This window comes from Castor canadensis, chromosome 16, assembly GCF_047511655.1.
Source record: "Castor canadensis chromosome 16, mCasCan1.hap1v2, whole genome shotgun sequence".
In the NCBI taxonomy this organism is placed as follows: domain Eukaryota; kingdom Metazoa; phylum Chordata; class Mammalia; order Rodentia; family Castoridae; genus Castor; species Castor canadensis.
The window spans coordinates 2,111,158-2,130,565 of NC_133401.1; the positions used below are offsets into that span (position 1 = coordinate 2,111,158).

Consider the following 19,408-nt stretch of genomic DNA (forward strand, 5'->3'; position numbering starts at 1 on the left):
TATTCTGCTTCATTAATCCCTGTCACCCTCAAAAGCATGCGTGGAAAAGGAAGGCAGGGATGGCACGGTTGGATTTCTGGGTGATGAGAGACAAGAAATGGTTATTAGTGTGTGATTTGAGGACTCACTGGCCTGGTTATTGTTGTCTTGGTGGGCTGGGGAGTGCTAGCTGGCTGGGCAGGTAAAGCCAAGATCCACGTTGCTCGCTCATGTCCCCACACTCCACCTTGAAGGTGCACACAGAAGTCTCGGCAACAAGAGTCCTCCCCCACCGTTAAAAATATTAAGCCAAGTTTTGAGGGCTGGTGGAGTGGCTCAAGTGGTAGAGTGTCTGCCTAGCAACTGTGAGGCTTTTTATTTTTATTTTTATTATTTTTAAAATTTTATTCATATGTGCTTTTTTTATTATTTTTTATTTTATTCATATGTGCAACTGTGAGGCTTTGAGTTCAAACCCCAGTGCTGCCAATAAATAAATGAATAAATAACCCCACATGGAAAGCAGGTGCCCTGGGTGGCCGCCGTCCTCTGAACCCATTGTCAGCCTGCTAGTGTGCTTCCCAGTCTTCTGTAATTGAGGTTTTGTTGTGTGGTACGTCTTTCCTAAAAGCAGATGCTGGATTATTGTTTTGCTGGTCAGAAGGCTAATGCCAGCTTATAAATGATGCCTGCAGTATATAAAATTGCAGTGAAGTAAACAAGAACCCCATATAAACTTACCAGCCATGGTGATTTTTTTAAAAAAAAAAATTCAGACACAGTCCTGAACTCACTGTGTAGCCTTGGCTGGGCTTGAACTTGAGATCTTTCTGCCTTAGGCCCCCCTCCCACCCCCCAAGTGCTGGGATCACACCTCCCTTGTCCCTGGAGGGGGCAACCACTTCCTGAAGGTCCTTCTGTCCCCTTGCTGCCCCGTCACATGGTGACCCTGCTCTTTCCTCTCTTTCTGTGGCAGTCTGGCAGGAAGGCGGACACCCGAAGGCTGCAGCCAGGTTGTTAGGGGGAAGCCCACCAGGGGGTTCCAGACAGCTTCTCTTACCTGTTTCTATTCAGAAAGTGGTGCCCATGGTGAGGTTCGAGGCTGTCACTTGTGCTGGTGTTAGCTTGGTTCCAGCATGACTGTCCACTCTCGTGTCTACGCTGGGATAGTGCTGCATATTTTACCTGTGGATGCATTGTCTAAGAACCAAGTGTGATATTGCATAGTACCTTTTGATGCATCCAGGGACACCAGTGTCCTGCTCTTCCAGTACTCCTGAATCCGGGGCCTCTCTGTGTTTTGATTCTCTACTGTGTCCTGTAAGGAATTCTTGAGAATGGGGGCAAGAGAGGGGCATAGCCCAGTGCACCCATCTTGCCTGGTGTGACTGCCCTGGTCCTGCCTTCCTGGAGTGAAGGCAGCCGATTCTGTTAGGTGTCGGGGCAACAGGTGGGCCACCTTCACCACCTGCTGCAAGCCTGTCCCTGGGTGCTAAGCGAGTCGGCCGAGATGCTGTCCACTTAACTGAGATTGCCTGGGGTAGACAGCAGGTGCTGTGGCCTCCTTGTTCTCTGTGACACCAGCATTGGGATTCCATCCTTAACAGTCGCCTCTGTCTTAGCTGCGGACTGGCTCCCGTTAGTGACAAAGTTCCACAAGAGCGTGTGAGACTGGTATGGTGTCAGGCTGTTTCCTGGGGACAGAACCTCCACACTGCCCACAAGGCTTCTGATGAACTGGGAGCTCAGCCTGAGCAGGTGGAGTCACAGTTGGCACCGACTCTTCATGAAACGTGGCTCCACTGGTTTCCTCCACATACTTGAGATATCCCTGGCGAAGGCGTTAGCTTTCAGTAGCAAAGCATCACTGCAGAGGGTCTAGTTCGTGTATCAAAAACCTTAAGCCCTGAAAGACCCTGGATCCTTCCCTGTTCCTCGCTTGCCGGACTGTTTTTGTTTTATTGATTGGCTGGTTGACTGATTGATGATGTGACCAGGGCTTTGCATGTGCTAGCCAAGTGCTCTGTCACTGAGCCACATCTCCAGCCCTTGTTGTTTTTTTTTTTTTTTTGAGGTACTTGGGTTTGAACTCAGGGCCTAAACCTCAAGCCATTCCACCAGCCCTTTTTTCCGATGGGTTTCTTTGAGATAGGGTCTCTTGGACTATGTGCCCAGGCTGACTTGAATTGGGATTCTTCTGATCGCTGCCACTTGAGTAACTGGGATTATAGGCGTGAGCCACCAGCACCCAGCTTCAGCCCGTGTTTTTTGAGACAAGGTCTGCCTATGTAGCCCAGGCTGGCCCAAACTTGATCCTCTGCCTCAGCCTCCTGAGTGCTGGGATTATGGGCCTGTGCCACCACTCCTGGCTCTGAGTTTCTAATAAACAGTATCTCCCCACTTCCCACATAAGTCTCTTCTACTGTGCTGTGTCTTCTGACCACTCCTTCCCTGAAGACCTGGTCCCGACATCCTGGTCTTCTTTACTGTGGCCTGTCAGTAGCTACCCAGAGTTGAGGCAGGAACTCTGGTTTGGCTGGTTTACTGCTGAGGTGTCTCTGGCCAAAGCTGCTTAGCCATGTCACTGCATGAAGCAGGTTGCAGAGCTTTTTGTAGCAGTGGCAGCTGAGGCAGGAATGGCTCCCTGTGAGGGGCTGGTGCTTTGTCCAGTCAATCCCCTCATGGGGGAAAGTTGGGGGAGGGACCCTGCTTGATGGGGGACCCAGGAATGCTGTATCCTCTGAGGTGGTATTGGCTCCATCTTTGGCTGTAAAGAAAGAGCCCCGTTCCACAGTCTTGGCCAGGTTTGTGGAGTCCTTCCCGTATCCCAGGAAGCCAGGGAAAATGCCCTTTACTTCCCAGCAAGCCTTTTCTTCAGGAAGTGAATTTGTCATCAGACTGTTTAGTTGTGGGTACTCAACTGAGCACAGTGGATCTTGCTGGAAACAATTTCACAGGACAAGGGCAGATTTCTGGGTTTTTGTACCCAGGTAAACATTACCTGCAATGTGAAGATCTGAGTTGAATAACCGGGGCAGATCCTTGAAGTTGAAAAGCATTTGGAAGCTGGGCATGGTGGGGCATACCTGTAATCCCAGAACTCAGGAGGCTGAGGCAGGAAGCTTAAGAGTTTGAGGCCAGCCTGGGCTTCATAGGGAGACTCTGTCTCAAACAAAACAAACAAAAGGAAAAGCAGTTGGGGATGAGAGTCTGTCTTCCTGGACCTTGCTGGGTGCATGTGTTGTGTGATGCTCATCGTGACCCCTCCTTTTCCTGAAGTTGTCACTGGGTGTAGAGACCAGCCCATCAGGCGGGTTCCCGTCAGCAGCCCTGGTTGACCTGACAGGGGAGGGGCCCCTCAGGCCTAGAACAGAGTTCTGAGAGGGGAGGAGGCCAGGACAGTCCAGTGACAGTCCATCCCCCATGGGAGGATAATGGCGTATGCAGGTGACATTCCACACTTGGAGGTGACACATTCCACACCCAGTTAGCCACTGCTTTAATGCTGAGCCCCACCAGGCAACAGCTTCAGGTAGCCCTGTGCCCTCATCTCAGTGAGCAGATGAAGGTCCTGTCTTGTCCTGTGCTGTGCTGGTAACAGGGAGGTGCATGGACTCTTTCCGTGTGGCTCATGGTTCTGTTGTCCCTCAGGACTCTGAGGGGTTCGGTGACAGGCTGTGCCTCCGGCAGAGAGTGAGCTTGCTGTCTCAGATGGCTTCCACTCCCACCGACTGCCTGTTTAAGGTAAGAACTGGGCGCTTTTGCGGGCGGACGCGGGAGAGCACTCACCCCACCTCTTGGGGTCTTCTGAACCTGAAGTGCATGTGTGCTCAGCCGGGGAGGGCGGTCGCAGTGCCGGTGTTTTGAGTCACTCGAGCCGTTCGTTTGTGCCGTGCTGGGGCCACTCCACAAGGAGCACAGTCGAGGCTTTCTGCATTGGGGCATCAGGAACACACTGGGGTTTCCAGACGGATCGCACAACCCCTTCTTATCACTTCATGGGTTTTTTTTTGGTGGTATTGGAATTTGAGCCACTTTGAGCAATGCCCCCAGCCCTTTTTGCTTTAGTTATTTCTTGAATAGTTTATTCCCAAGTCTCCCTAAACTGCAGTCCTCCAACTTATACCTCCTGTGTAGCTGGGATCACAGGCATGAACCACCAGGCTCAGTTTATTGATTGAGATGGGGCCATGCTAACTTTCTGCCTGGGTTAGCCCCAAACCATAATCCTCCTGATGTCTGCCTCCCGAGTAGCTAGAATTATAAGCATGAGCCACTGTGCCCAGCCTTTTTTGTTTTTTTAAGTTAAGGTAAATTTTTAGAGTAGAATAATGAGCAAGGTGCCATGCAGCCTGCTCCAGGCAGGCTTCACCCCTATCCGGATCCGTCTCTCCATCCACCCAGATGATCTGGAAGCAACTTCCAGAGAGCCAAGCATTTCCACAGGACACATAGATAACATTGCTTTCGAGACTCTCAGGACTGGGTGGTGGCTCAAGAGGTACAACGCCTGCCCAGCAAGTGTGAGGCCCTGAGTTCAAATCCCAGTACTGCCCCCTTCCAAAAAAGATACTTAAAGGACTCAGACCCTCAACAGTGAGTCATTCCTTGGTTGGTCTTGATCACACCTGGGATGTCACTCTAGCACATCGCAGCAGGGAACCAGAAGGAAGTGGAGAAGCTCCTGAGCCAAGAAGACCATGATAGGGATGCCATCCAGAAGATGTGCCACCCACTGTGCTTCTGTGATGACTGCGAAAGGCTCGTGTCTGGGTAAGAGGCTGCCCGGGGTGGACACGGGGCCCCGGGGAGCATCTCGCTTCCTTTTCCACGCGGTTGCCAACAGTCTCCTCTCTGGAGAGTCGGATAGAATGGAGGCTGTGTGAATATCTGGGTCCCAGGTGGGCTGGTATAGGGCGTGCCTCACTTCAGAGAGGGGCTTCAGGGTGGGTGTCTGTTTCCCCGAGTCATACTTTGGCTTCCAGTTCTCCTTGACCGGATGCTGGAGGGGCAAGAGCGAGGGGGCTGCACGGTGCCCAGGACAGCCCAGAAGAGACAGGATGAAGCCCATCTAGGTCCAGGACCCCAGCGTCTGGCCACGTCGAGGAGAGGTGTGGCCATGCCATTCCTGAAGGGCACTTCCTGTGTCTTCTCTGTTTCAGGAGGCTGAATGATCCCTCGGTTGTCACTCCGTTCTCCAGAGATGACCGGGGTCACACGCCTCTCCACGTGGCTGCTCTCTGTGGTATGAGGCATGGGCTGTCACTTGAGGGTTTTCCAGGGAGGCGAAGGGATGGAGGCCAGAGCTCACAGAGGACTGGCTGACAGGGTGAAGACTGCACTGTGTCCCACCCCACAGGACTGAAAAGAGGGCAGCAGCAAATGTCCCCAGACCTCAATGGCCACTGTGTCACCTCCCAGGCTGGAGGAGCACAAACATGGTCCTTGTGGCTTGGAAACCATGCTTGACCTGCCCCGGGCTGTGGGGACAGTTGGGCCAGGCTGGAATCCCAGCTGTTGGGCCATCAGTTTGGAGTTCTTACAGCCCTGCCTTTAAGAAGTAATTTTGGGCCAGTGCCCTGGTGTGCACCTATTATCCCAGCACTTGGGAGGCCGAGGCAGAAGGAGCTTGACGTCAAGGCCAGTCTGGACATTAGTGAGATCGAATCTCAGAAAAATAATTATTTTTGGCAGTACTGGGGTTTGAACTCAGGACCTTGCTCTTGCTAGGCAAGGAGCTCTACCACTTGAGCCATGCCGCCAGCCCTTTTTGCTTTAGTTACTTTTCAGATAGGGTCTCATGCTTTTTTGCTTGGGGCCCGCCTCAGATTGAAATCCTCCTATGCCTCTTGATTAGCTGGGATTACAGATGTGTACCACCATGCCCAATCTATTCTTTGAGATACGGTCTTGCTGAATTTTTGCCTGGACTGCCCTTGAACACCGTGATCCTCCTATCTCTGCCTCCCAAGCAGCTGGAATTACAGGCATGAACCATTGCAACCTACAATAATTTTTTAACTTGTCTTTTAAGGGCATATTCAAGGTAGGAAAGACAGGACTGGGAATGTAGCTCAGTGGCAAAGAGCTTGCCCAGCATTTGTGAAGCCCAGGTTTGATTTCCAGAAACACACACACCCACCCCAGGGTAGAAAACACAGACTCTGGAGTTTCTGCAGGATGTGTGCATGTGAAATTTGCAATACTGAGCTGTGTGCACTGTTCTGGGCTGTGTTGTTCTCCACTACAAATGTTTATCAGTGCCTTTTCTCTTGTCAGTAAATTTTTTTTTTTTTGGTGGTACTTGGGATTGAACTCAGGGCCTTGAGCTCACTAGGCAAGTGCCCTGCCCTAGTTGTTTTGCTCTGTGATTATTTAGATGGCCAACTTTTGCTTGGTCTGGCTTGAATCACTATTGTCCTACCTTTACCTCCTGAGTAGCTGAGATTATAGATGTAAACCACCATCCTGGGCCCCTTTGGCAATATTTTTAATGGCTACATACTATTTCACCTGGGAAACTGATGAACAGCGGTATCTTCTGTGAGCATCTAAGGCTCTCTCCTATTGCCTTTTGTTGCTGAGAGGAGGACTTGTGGGGTCCCTCCTAGGGCACCCTAAGGTGACATCAGCTCTGATGCCTCTGAAGCAGAAGCCTGTCTCTGGCGGTTCCTGCCCTGGCCCCCTAGGGTGACATAGAGGGACAGGCTTGCATAAGCCTGGGAAGCCCCTCTCCTTCCTTTTCCACCGTGACGTCTTTCTCTTCTGCAGGGCAGGCGTCCCTCATCGATCTCCTGGTCTCCAAGGGCGCTGTGGTGAATGCCACAGACTACCACGGGTCCACTCCGCTTCACCTGGCGTGTCAGAAGGGCTATCAGAGCGTGACGGTGAGCAGCGGGGCTTGGCTCTGCATGGGGACTCGGTAGCCAAGCTGTGTGCTGGTTGCAGTCTCCTGGAGCCATGCAGAGTATGCGGTGCGGTGGGTCCGGCCCCCTGGACAGGGGAGATGGGAGCCTTCCTGGCCGACTTGGGACGTCTGACAGGAAGGGTGAGGCTCTGGCCTGATTTTAACAACATCACAGGCTGAGCGTCCGTCCCTCAGGCTGAGTGTGTGGGAGCACTTGGATTTCATGTTACTTTGGATTTTGGAAATTGCCACGTACATAACAAGATGTCTTTGGAGTGGAGCCAAACCCAACCCGAGGTTCACTTGGTTTCCTACACACCTGATTCACACGGCCTCAAGGTTGTGCTAGGTCAGCTTCCAAGTGCAACTGAGCGCCACCTGTGATCGCGACATGCGGCCAGGTGTGGAGTTTCCCACTTGTGCTGGCTCAGCTTCAGCTGGGGGAGCTCGGGCAGAGCACATGCTTATCCACTGCGCACCTGCCCTGGGCTCCTTCCAGGAACCAGGAGCACTTCAGATGTGGGCTTTGCAGGTTACAAATGCTGCGTGAGTACCTGAGGTTCAGGATGGGCTGAACGTCCTCGTGAGTCTCAACTCGAGGATGCCCCCGACCCAGGCTTACGGCCATGTCCTGTCCCCACCGACCTGGGCTCAGGGCCATCTCCTGTCCCCCCCGACCCGGGCTCATGGCCATCTCCTGTCCCCGAAGCTGCTGCTGCTGCACCACAAGGCCAGCACTGACGTGCAGGACAACGATGGCAGCACCCCGCTGCACCTGGCCTGCGCCCGCGGGCACGAGGACGTAAGTGGGCAAATTGCTGTTCTAACTAGCTTCATGCCGTGTTCTGTGTTTGGAATTGTCAGAGCATCAGGGGTGTCATTTTTTCAGTTAAAAAATTGTTAAGTGTTGAGCTGCTAGATTAAAGTCACAGATCTGGAATGTGATTGTCCGTTACTCTGAGATCCAGGTGTTTCCGTTCGTCTCCACTGACCTGTCTGGCTGCTAATTCTGAGTTTCCATTTTCGGTCTCATAGCCACTTCAGGAGTTCTGTTGTTTTCATTTCTGCCTGCTGTTTTGTGATGTGGATGATAGGTTTTGCACCCTCCCCTGCACCTCCATGAAGGCAAATTTGTGGCTCCTCAGAGCCTCCACTGGGTCTGGTGGTTGATGCCCAAACAGGACCAGACCCTCTTTCACCCTGCTGTGAACAGCCTCTCAACAGTCAGTGGGGATCTTGTTCATTCTGGCTTTTTTTTTTTTCCCTTTGGCGGTACTGGGGTTTGATCTCAGGGCTTTGCATTTGCTAGGCAGATGCTCTTCTGCTTGAGCTATGTCTCCAGCCTCTCTTTCTTTCTTTTTTTTTGTTTTTGAGATGGCGTCTCACTTTGTAGCCCAGGCTGGCTTTGAATTCATTGTCCTCCTGTCTCAGCCTCTGAGTGCTGGGATTACAGATGTATGCCACCAGGCCTGGCCTTTGCCCATCTTTCAATAGCTGCCTGGTTCAGGGTCTTCTAGATTGCCCACAGGTCTGATGATCTGCTGTGGGTATGTGGTCAGGAGAGAGTCCACTGCTCATAGCTGTGTTCATCACAGTGAGTAGACACAGCAGTGTGCACCAGGGAGGAAGGCACAGGGATGAAGTCCTGAGGAAACTGGGACGAGCCTCCGAGTCACATAGGGTGTGCTTAATTCCTTAGCTACAGGGTGTCACTCCACACAGAGGTGTTCATCAGGGAAAGTGCTTGTTCACCCCGATGTACCAGACAAGTCACATGGTACCAAAGTGTGGCCAGTGAGCTGCCTTCACAGTTAGGGAAGCCTGGGAACACTCTCCAAACACAAGTGTCCCGGGAATGCTGCAGCCAGGTGACACTTGCGAACAGACTTTTCAAGGGATGACTGTTTCAGGCCTGCCACTGTGTTTCTGTCCTGAGCATGAGGACCACACAGTTGCAGCCAGCCATTCCCTCTTGATGGGCAGCTGTGCTCTGCCAATAAAACCAGGTGTCCCAATCCCCTTGAGCTGTACTCGCCCATTGCAGTGCTCTGGTTTGGTGAGCGGAGCCTGAGTTGAGCCAGGACAGACTGATGCTGGCTGCTTGGCAGGTTAGCACACAGTGCCGTTTTCTGATTTCTCTGCAGTGTGTGAAGGCTCTGGTGTACTACGACGTGCAGTCGTGCAGACTGGACATCGGGAACGAGAAAGGAGACACGCCCCTCCACATCGCTGCGCGCTGGGGCTACCAGGGCATCATTGAGACGCTAGTGCAGAATGGGGCCCCCACTGAGGTCCAGAACCGGCTGAGAGAGACACCGCAGCAGTGCGCACTCAACCCCAAGGTAGAGCTTCTCAGTGTCCATGCATGGCCTCACTGGCCGTGCATCAGTGTCTGAGGGTGGAACTTGGCCTCCCCTTGCTGCAATCCAGGCCTCGTGGTTTATGGGGCTTCTTAGTGGTGTCACTTTCAATGTCACTAGCATTTTTGTCAGTGTGTTGTCACAAGGCCACTCCCAGCAGCATTGGCCCCGCCCTGAGCACCATGGATTTTCCAGCCAGTGGCCGGGTGACAGCTCCAGATCAGAGCAGTCCACGTCGGCTTCCAGAAACTTCTCTCTCATTTGGCCACTGAGCCTCGTTGGTTCCTGTTTCTTTACCAAATGATTTATAGTTCTGGCAGCTTGGAGCAGAAGTGCCTGAGCCCTGCCCTCCGGCCCAGTCTGGGTGTAGAGAGCCCCGAGGGAGGCAGAGGACACAGTCACTGTGACATGTGGCCCTGCATGGGTACTCGGATCAGCAGTGGTCCTGATTTAGTGCATGCCTGGCTTTCTGCTTGGCTGTTTTACCCCCTCGCTTGCTTTGGTAAGTCTCCTCTCTTCTAGAGAGTTCTTTCCACTGGGTCCCAAGTCATTATGGGAGTAGCAAAGTTTTCCTTACTTTTAAACTGCTTCACTGGGGTGTGAGTGACCCACAAAAAGCCACGTGTCTGGAGGTTAGTGTGCACCGTGAGGCCGTCCCCACAGTCTGTGCTGTGACGTGACCATTGCCTCCTGAGGGTTCCTTCCATCCTCTTCATGTTTCGTTACGGTTTTGCATGGAATAGGACACGTCACATAAGGTTTCAAGGGGTTAAATCCCTGTCCCTTGCTCCAGGGGTCTCGGTGCTCCCCCAAACCCTCCCAGGGCTCAGCTGTGCAGCAGTGCAGAGAAAGAGAAGGGCCGCTCTAGGCCTGGCAGGCTGAGATGCCCTCCCAGGAGGGCTGTTGTGGCTTCAGTCGGAGGCCCCTCTACAGGGAAGCTGCAGAGGAGAGCGCAGGCCACCATCACAACTTGCCCTGAGACTCCTGGGTGCCATGGGAAGGTCACACTTGAAACCTGTGGACAGACAGCCCTGGGCCAGTCAAGTGAGCTTCCAGGGAGAGGTCCTGGGAAGCACTGACTCCTGGTTGGATAGGAGGGCAGCGGGCTAGGCTGTTGGCTATGATCCTGAGTAATTCCCACCTGATGGATCTTGGTTTCCTCATCTGCCCAGGGCATGGTGGCCACAGGCCCTTGCTGTGGTAGGTAGGCAGGGGGCTGCCAGTCATTTCTTGTGGCTGCCTCATCCAGTGCTTTTCCTGCCTCTCTGTCCTCCTAGATCCTCTCCATAATGGAAGCCCATCGCCTGTCCTTTGAAAAGAGGCCAAAGCCCTCTGAGGTGAGCTGGCAGGACTGCGTTGGGGTGACACTGGAGCCCAAGGGCTCTGGACTTCATGTGTTGCCACACTCATGTCTCTTGTCCCTCACTGCAGGCCCCCGTGCCATCCCCTCAGCGCTCTGTGGACTCTGTCAGCCAGGGGTCCTCCTCCTCCAGCTTCTCCTCCACAGTGGTGAGCGTGAGACAAGAGGAGGCCAGGAAGGACTACAGAGAGGTGAGCCTGCGTGCGGAGTGTGGGAGGGAACCAGTGGGCCTGCCATTGGGCCAGCAGTTAGCCAGCTCACTCACCAGGTGCTGGGTAGGACAGCTGCTTCCCTGCCATAGCTAAGGTCAGTGCCTTCCACCTAGGCCAGCTAGCTCAGTGTTCCTCGCCTCTGCCATCCTGCGGGGTCTCCTGAAGCAGTCTGTGCGTGCGTGCGTGTGCGTGCGTGCGTGTGCGTGCGTGTGTGCGTGCGTGTGCGTGTGCGTGCGCGTGTGCGTGTGCGTGCGTGTGCGTGCGTGTGTGCGTGCGTGTGCGCGTGTGCGTGCACGTGTGTGCGTGTGCGCGTGTGCGTGTGCGTGCGTGTGCGTGCGTGCGTGCGCGTGTGCGTGTGTGTGTGCGTGTGTGCGTGTGCGTGCGTGTGCGTGCGTGTGTGCGCGTGCGCGCGTGCGCGCGTGTGCGTGTGCGCGTGTGCGTGTGTGTGCGTGTGTGTGTGTGTGTGTGTGTGTCTAAGGAAAATCAGTGGGTCCACTGTCTTCAGACTTCACAAAGTATGTTCTCTGCCCCGCACCCCATTCCATTAATAACCCGATGCCTGTTCTTGGCTTCTAGAGTCTGTGTAAACATTTACACGTGGACATGTGGCATTTTGTAGGAGCCAGTTGATCACCTATTGGTTTTTCCTTCTGTCTTCAAGCCTGTTGGCCAGTAGTCTACCTCACCCTGTGACTGAGGAGTGGTCACTTTCAGGCTGTCCCATAGCCCCCGTGACAGTTCACCAGTCTATCCCAGACCCCCTCTCCACCCCTCAGCTGGGTGCTGCTCTCGGGGATCAGTCACCTTATTTCCATGAAGAACTGCAGCACAGAACCCCAGAGGCCTGGTCCAAGTCAAACAAAGACCCCGAGTCATTCTTGGGATGGGTCCTCCTCGTGGCACTCTCGAGTTGTATAGTTCTGAGTCGGGGCGGCCAGCTTCCTAGAGAGCAGTTGAGTGCCGATGTCTCATCTTTCCCCGTAATCAACAGCACATTTTATATTCCTTAACATATGGCAGTGGGCTCTGTGTATTAGCAACTTGCAGGCATCCAGTCTGAGCGGGTTTAGGATGTGTTTGGAAGGTTCTGAGTGACCCATTAAACACCGCTCACCGAGAGACAGATGAGGCTCCTAAGTGTTCAGAATGCTTCTGTCATCTCTGTTGTTACTGTGTTATTAAAATCATCTTCCCGACCCTCTTCTGTCCTTTCATTAAGGTAGAAAAGCTCTTGAGAGCGGTTGCCGATGGGGATCTGGAAATGGTGAGTTCTCAGCGAGCCTCGTCCACTCCCCTCTGGGTTTGAGACAGTGCAGCTGGGTTTCTTGTCTTCAGTTCTGCCTAGAAGGTGGTACGTTTAGCAGAGAGAGTAAGCCCACTTTATTTTTGGATTTATTACATGTGATTTTAACCCAGTATTGTCAAAAAATAAATTTCAAAACCAAAAAATGTGAAGTTCCTGAGTGCATTCCACAGCTTGGTGGATGCAGGCAACCCTCAACTGGTCAGGCCTGCGTGACCCTCAGTGGTGCTGAAGTTGTGTGTGCTCTGTTGAGTGTTGCCCTGCCTTTATTCAACCTGCCTCCTGCAGAACAAATGGTGCCCCAAAAGGAAGGTAAAAGTGAGTGTGCCCAGTTGATAAAGTGAAGATGTGAGCTGCATTGAAAGCAGCCTAGTCTATCATCAGCATGAGTTGGGTGGCATATGGGAAATGTGACTCCAGAATCTGGGGTACAGTGCCGACTCAGGCTTCCTGAGCGACCACAGTTTTTCTTAAGGGCGGGCTCCTCAGAACCATGTGCCCTCAGGTGCAAAGGTTCTATTGTATTTAGTAATGATTTGTTTTAAATAACTTTTTTTTTTCCAGTATTGGGGTTTGAACTTGGGGCCTCACGCTTGCTAGGCAGGTGCTCTGCCACTTGAGCCACTCCCCCAGCTAGTAACGATGGTATTATGTTTTCCCAGTAAATAACAAATAGGGAGGTACATAGTGGGCATGGCCCCTGCCTTCTAGTGCTCCTGCTCCAGGATGTGGCAAGATGTCAGCAAGAAGCCAGACCTGAAGCAACGCTGTGGAGTGGCTGGGCGGTAGTGAGGATGGCTGGGACTCCTGGGCCAGAGGACTGAGTCTGGGGTTTGGGGCTCCAGGGTGTCACAAGCAGTGGTCACATTGGGGTGGTAGCTAGAGAGGCTCCTGTGACTTGAGGGAAGGCATCTGCCCTAACCATTGCTGTTAAGGGACAGGTCACCTCATGAGGAGGTTAGTGGACAGCAGTCCGCTTCCGTGAGAGTCCTGTGGGCAGGGCTCCTCTGACTTTAACTTCCTGGAAGGACTCTGCTTCCATTTTAATGGAGGAGTAGATCGGGTGCCTGCTGAATTAGTGTCTCTGAATAAATCATCTCACGAACCTTGCCATGCAGTGGTTTTCACGAGTGCTTTGCACCGGTGGCTGAGTTTATGGTCCAGGTCAGAGTTAGTGGGATGTGAGCATCCATGTCAGTTACCAGGTATATCAGCCTTCACCTGGAGGCTGCCATTGGCCCATCAGATGACACATGGCTGCTCTGGGGACACGGATGCCTGTGTGTGGCTTGTGCTGGGTACTCTTCTCATGAGCCCAGCCCCAAGAGAGCCCAGTGTTCTTCACCAGTGCAAACAAGGCACCCAAGAGCCAGGGTTTAAGAAGCCATGTCTCTGTGCCAGGTCAGGACACAGCTGCTCGTTCCTGCTGGAGGTGGTTGGGGCTGGGGTCACTCGTGAGGGGGACAAACAGATACCCTTCTGAGATCGACCCCACATGGCATCCCCCCTAGCCCCCTCCAGGCCACCTGCCTGCAGGTTCCCACCCCCAGGCTGGCACAGGGTCAGGGAGCCCAGGTCTAGGCTGCATCCTCACTGACTCCCATGTGCTATGAGTGCATTGGCTTCTCAGCCTGGGCTCTCTGCCTCAGCAGCCACCTGACTGGGTGATGTGAGGACAGACCTGGGAGCAGAGTTCAAAGGCCCTCACCAGGAGGCAGGTCCAGCTTGCCCCTTTGTAAGACACTAAGAGACACTAACGTGAGCTGGGAGAACGGTGGCTTTGTTCTCTCTGTCCCCATTGGAAGGACATGAAAACCCAGAATCCAGGTGAACCCTGGCATCTTCTCTATGGAGCCCAAACCATTTTTTTTTAATTTTAATTTTTTTATTATTCATATGTGCATACAATGCTTGGGTCATTCTCTGCCCCCACCAAACCATTTCTGATTACCAATTACTTTGGTGGCTCAGGAAGGACGCGTGGGCCCTGATTTGAAAACAGATGTGTGGATGGGTGTGTAAGATGCCAGAGCTTGTGATGGCTCTCAGGATAGCGTTTTGACCCCTTTCTCCTTACTGTCCTCACCAGGTGCGTTACCTTTTGGAGTGGATCGAGGAGGATGTGGATGAAGGGGATGAAATCGTCAGTGCTGCAGACCTGGAATTCTGTCACCCCTTGTGCCAGTGCCCCAAGTGTGCTCCAGCTCAGAAGGTGTGGCCTTGGTTTCCGTCGGTGGGGGCAGGACTGAGTAGCTGTGGACAGGCACCTGATGCCCGTTATGTGCTGGGGACTCAGTAGCTGGGGTGGGCTCAGGCTGGCTGCTGCTGCCTGGCACTTAGGGGCAGGGTAAGCCCACAGGCCAGATGTCCCACACAGCAGGAGATCGTAAGCAGGCGCTGGGGGTCTCTGTGGGCTGGAGCACTTGGGGGGAGGCTACACACCTGTTTCTTGGCTGCCTTTAAGGATTCGTGGTTTGTAGGGAATGTACCCCACGTACAGAGAGGTTCCGCATACCCTCAACCTGGGGTTCCACCTGGTAACATCTTACAAAGCTACAGATCATGTAGTCTATCAATGAAAATTTCCCAGTTTTACTTGTGCTCGTGTGTGTGTGTGTGTGTGTGTGTGTGTGTGTTCTGCATGTCCATCCCATACTGGAGGTAAAGAATGGTTTTCCTGCCACAGAAGAACCACTTATATTACCCTTTACAACCACACCCACCCCATCCTCCACCCCAGTCCCATCCCACTCACCCACCCCATCCTCCACCCCAGTCCCGAACCCCCAGAAACCACTAATTTGCACCTTCAGTCCCAGCACTCAGGAGGCTAAGAATCAGCTGAGCTCAGATCCCGTCTCAAAATAAATAGAAAGGGATGGAAGGAAGGGTGGGATGGAGGGCTGGGCAGGCACAGTGGCTCATGCCTGTAATTCCAGCTGCAAGGAGTGCAGAGGTGGGGAAAACTGTGCAAGGCCAGCCAAGGAACGAAAGCATGAAGCCCTATCTGAAAATTAACTAAAGCAAAACAGGCTGGCGGAGTGGCTTGTGTTAGAGTGCCTGCCTACCAGGTGTGAGGCCCTGAGTTCAAACCCCACTGCCAACAACAAGAAAAAAAAGTGTACCCAGTATAAAACCTCTGAGATGGCTTGCACCCCTCAGGATGGTTCTGGGTTGTTGGATCAGTTTGGTCCTTTTGCTGGGTAGTATTCCGTAGCACATAGGCACAGCTGTGTGTGTTCTTTCAAAGAACATGTCAGTTATTTTGGTTTAAAGACACTACAAATAAAGTTGCTAGAATGTGTGATGCAGGTTTTGTGAGTCTCCATTTCTCTAGGATACAAGTCCAAGAGTGCCACCACTGCCAGTCATTTGGTGACCATATGGTAATTCCGTGGAGTTTTACATTCCTGCTGGCAGTGTACGAGGGCTTCCGTTCCTCCACGGTCTCGTCAGCACTTGCTGTTTGTGTCTGTCAGCTGTGACAAAATACCTGAGAATAACAGCTTAAAAGGAGGAAAAGTATATTTTGGCTCACAGTTTCAGAGGTTTCAGTCCATGGTCACATGACTGTTGTTTCTGTGTTGTGGTTAGGCAGAGCATCATGGGGGAGGTGTAGTGGACCAGAGCTGCTCACCTTATGGTGGTCAGGAAGCACAGCGGGTGGAGAGAGGGAGGGAGGAGATGGCCTGACACGTTACCACCCCATGAATGGCTTAATCCACCAGTAAGGGCAGAGCCCTGCCATCCAGTCCCTTCCCCAAAGCCACACCTGTGAGCACTGCTGCTGGGGGCTGAGCAGGCCTTTGGGGGAGATTTTATGTATAAACCGTAACAGTGTTGTTACTGTTTTATGCTAGCCGTGCTCACAGGTGTGCGGTGCTGTCTCCTCGTGTTCATCGCATTTCCCTGAGGACTTCTGATGTTGAACAGCTCCTTCTGCCTTCGGGAAAACGCCCTCTGCATGCCCTCCCTCTCCCCTTCCCTCCCTCCTGTTGCATTTCGCGTCTTTATTGCAAACACGAGCTGTGTGTCAGACACACCGTTCGTAAACTTCTTTCAGTGCGTAGCTCATTTGAAGTGTTTCTTGTGGGCCGTGCGGAGCAAGTGTTTTGAAGTCCAGTTTGTCAGTCTCCCCTTTCATGGGCTGTGCTTTCCTTGCCAAGGTTAGATCTCTTTGCTTGGCTCTAGATTAGAATGTTTTTTCTCTCTTTCTAAAGCTATAATATTACATTTTACAGCTAAGTACTTGATCCAAGTGGAGTTGATTTTTCTTCGGGTTTGAGGTTTAGGTTCAGTTTCACTGGGATTTGGACTTGGCTGTGCCCTTCTTAGACAAGCACTCTTACCACTTGAGCCACTCAAGCTGCGTTGTCTTCTGGCCTGTGGACCCCATATTTGAGAAGGCTGCCTTTCCTGCATGGACTTGCTGTTACACCCCAGTTGACTGACTACATGTTGTACGAGTGTGTTTCCAGGTTCTCTGCTCTATCCCACTGACCTGTGTCCCCTGCTGCCCACTCCCACCCTGTCCTGATTGCTGTGGCTCTAGACAGGTGACGTCTTCCTGGTCCATTTTTCTCTGCAGGGTTGTTGTAGTTGTCTGTGGCTTGTGCCTTCCTCTGCGTGTTAGAACAGGCTCATTGTGTCTGCAGAACAAAACCTTGCTGAGATCTTGACAGGAATCGCTTTACATCAACGTATGGATTCAGGGAGTGACATCTTCACCATGTGGCATCAGTGATTCTGTCTGTGATTTTTTCGCACACGGATCTGCCTGCTCTGTCACGTGCTTCCTCTTGAGCAGCTGTGCGTGGAATTGTGTGTGCTGGGCACTCATGTCCTAGCTGTGTCACCACAGGTGCCTGTGCCCCATCCTGGGAGAGTCCTTTGCCTTTTTACACAGCAGATGGTGGTACTGCCTTTGTCCTGGCAGACGATAATTACAGCAGCTTCTGGCAGGTCACTCTCACTCAGGAATATTGAGACTGATGACACTTGTCACTCACGCAGCAGCTCTAGCTCTGCAGTTGCAGGGCGGGATGTGACTGGGGATGTGCAGTGTGGATCTGTCCTGTTCCCGGCTGCGTATGGTACACTAGCCCATCCCCCAGCTGAGTCACTGTGAGAGGCAGATGGCCTTTCAAAGGACCTGCAGAGTGGGCACCATGCCCTCGGGCAAGTCGGTGTCCTGTGCTTCAGGTGGTGTGACCACGTCCCTGCTGCTGTGGTTACAGTCACTTCCCTGTTCCCCACCCTTCCCTACCTCACAGTTCACCACGTAAAGTGTCAGTAGATGTGACTGGATGAAGTTTACACTCTCTTTAACCACTCATTCCTTTCCTCTTGTAATTCCTTCCATTTGTAATGGCTGTGGTCAAGAAAACAAATGACAAACATTGTTGGATAAAGAAAATGTGGTACGTATATACAATGGAGTATTATTCAGCCATGAAGAAGAATGAGATCATGTCATTTGGAAAATGGATGGAACTGGAGACCACCATGTTGAGTGAGAAAAGCCAAGCTCAGAAAGATAACTGTCTCACGTTTTTGCTCATATGCAGAATCTAAATCTAAAAATAGTGACATGATTGTAAAAAGGGAGGAAGGGATCTTGGAGAGGGGGAAGGAGAGGTGAATGGAGGTGAATATGACCAAAGGATATTATATATGTGTGAAAATAACACAGAGAAACTTCCTAAAAACTTCAGAAGGAGTGGGAAGACACAAGCGAATTTGATCACACTTACGTGCTTGTATATAAGTGTCACAGTTAACCCCCTTTGTACATGAGCTTATGCTAGTAGAATGTTTTTAAAAACTTATGAAGCTGGGTATGGCAGTGCACACCTGCAATCCCAGCAGACCGGAGGCTGAGGCAGCCAGGCTCTGTAGCAGGATCCTGACTCAGACAACGCGGGCTTTCTGGGCTGACTTGTGAGTTACTCGCATCACTGCATCAGGGTGGAGCAGGTGTGCATAGCGTAAGGGCAGCAGTGGTCAGGTCGGCGAGGTCTCCTGCCCTCCCCACCCTGTCCAGCAACACCCCAGGTTCCCCTTCGCTGGACGTTAGCTGGCACGGTCCCAGATTTTATGTCGTAGGCAGAAACAGGTTGAGTCGGGTGCCCCTTCTCTGAAGCGCTCGGGCCCAGAAGCGTTTCAGAGTGTGTTTTGGATTTGGGCAGATTGAGCGCCCGTCTGCACATCTGCAGATTAGGGTGGCCAGTCTGTGGCTACTCTCGTGGATGGCTCTTCACTCAGGATTCTTCGTCTTACTTTATTTTCTTTCACCATTTTGGGAGGGGGGTAACGGTTTGAACTCAGGACCTCGTGCTTGCGTGGCAGGCATTCTGTACTTGAGCCACAGCCCCAGCCCTATTTAATTTTTCGAGAAGGGCCTCACTGTGTTGCCCGGCTGCAGTGATCCTGAGTAGCTGGGCCCAGAGTGCAGCCACCGCCTCTGTCCCCGCTTGGTGTTTTTGACATCTGTGCTGCTATTCTTTGATGGTGGGTGGACAGCGTCTTGCTGGACACCTAGGAGCAGGATCGCTGGGTCTACACGGGAGCTGTGATCACCCCTTGCTGTCCTCTGGGGTTGAGCTGTGCGTGCTTACCTTTGTGAGAAGCCGCTAATCTAGTGCCCCACAGCGGCGTGCGGGATCTGGTGGTTCCACCTCCGTGTCAGCACTTGGGGTTCCGACTCTGTCAGCTGGGGCAGGTTCCACCCGGTCCCTTCATTAGTGAGGTAATTTATAGCATCCATGTTTCTTGTACAAGGGTTTCATTGTGATTTTTTACATAGAATCCTCTTTTTAAATACGCAAATAATTTGTGTTTTATTTTTTGATTATTGAGGTGTGAATCTTAAAGTAAGATTCAGCGTGTAATACAAACACAGTTGGTACTTGTGTTTTGTTCAGTTCTGTTTATCCCTTTGACGGTCTTCCTTGCGACATGATTGACCCAGAGACTGCTGGGACAGTATGGTGGCTCACGACCACGGTGAGGGGGGGCGTGGAGAGGAGGTGTCATGGCATGTGCGAGCCAGGTCCCCACCACAGCAACAAGGAGGCACCGTGTCCGTCGTCATCGCCTCCTTTTCCTTTTCCTCCCTTGTCCCTGGAGACCGCCACTGATCCTGGCCCTCTGGTTTGCCCTTGCTGACCGATTGTACAGCCATGTGACTCCTTCCTCAGGTGTGCATCCACTGACCGTTCGTTCACTTGCATTGCTGTGAGAGGGTCTCTTTGGATATTTTGCCTTATTTTTTTTTTAAGTTGGATT

The 19,408-nt window shown here is 52.3% G+C and overlaps 1 protein-coding gene across 5 annotated transcripts in view; it reads left to right on the forward strand.

The window, feature by feature from the left end:
• Ankrd27 (ankyrin repeat domain 27) overlaps window positions 1–19,408 on the forward strand; it is a 48,679-nt gene that overhangs the window by 21,995 nt on the left and 7,276 nt on the right. For 4 of the 5 annotated variants that reach the window (XM_020182055.2, XM_020182056.2, XM_074057443.1 and 1 more), the window contains 10 exons: window positions 3,631–3,723; window positions 4,625–4,752; window positions 5,142–5,224; window positions 6,751–6,866; window positions 7,596–7,688; window positions 9,031–9,228; window positions 10,524–10,583; window positions 10,678–10,797; window positions 12,038–12,082; window positions 14,211–14,333. In XM_020182055.2, coding sequence (XP_020037644.2) covers window positions 3,631–3,723; window positions 4,625–4,752; window positions 5,142–5,224; window positions 6,751–6,866; window positions 7,596–7,688; window positions 9,031–9,228; window positions 10,524–10,583; window positions 10,678–10,797; window positions 12,038–12,082; window positions 14,211–14,333 — 1,059 coding nt within the window. Of the gene's footprint in view, window positions 1–3,630; window positions 3,724–4,624; window positions 4,753–4,964; window positions 5,069–5,141; window positions 5,225–6,750; window positions 6,867–7,595; window positions 7,689–9,030; window positions 9,229–10,523; window positions 10,584–10,677; window positions 10,798–12,037; window positions 12,083–14,210; window positions 14,334–19,408 lie in introns of those variants that run through there. The other variant, XM_074057444.1, reaches the window with a different exon arrangement.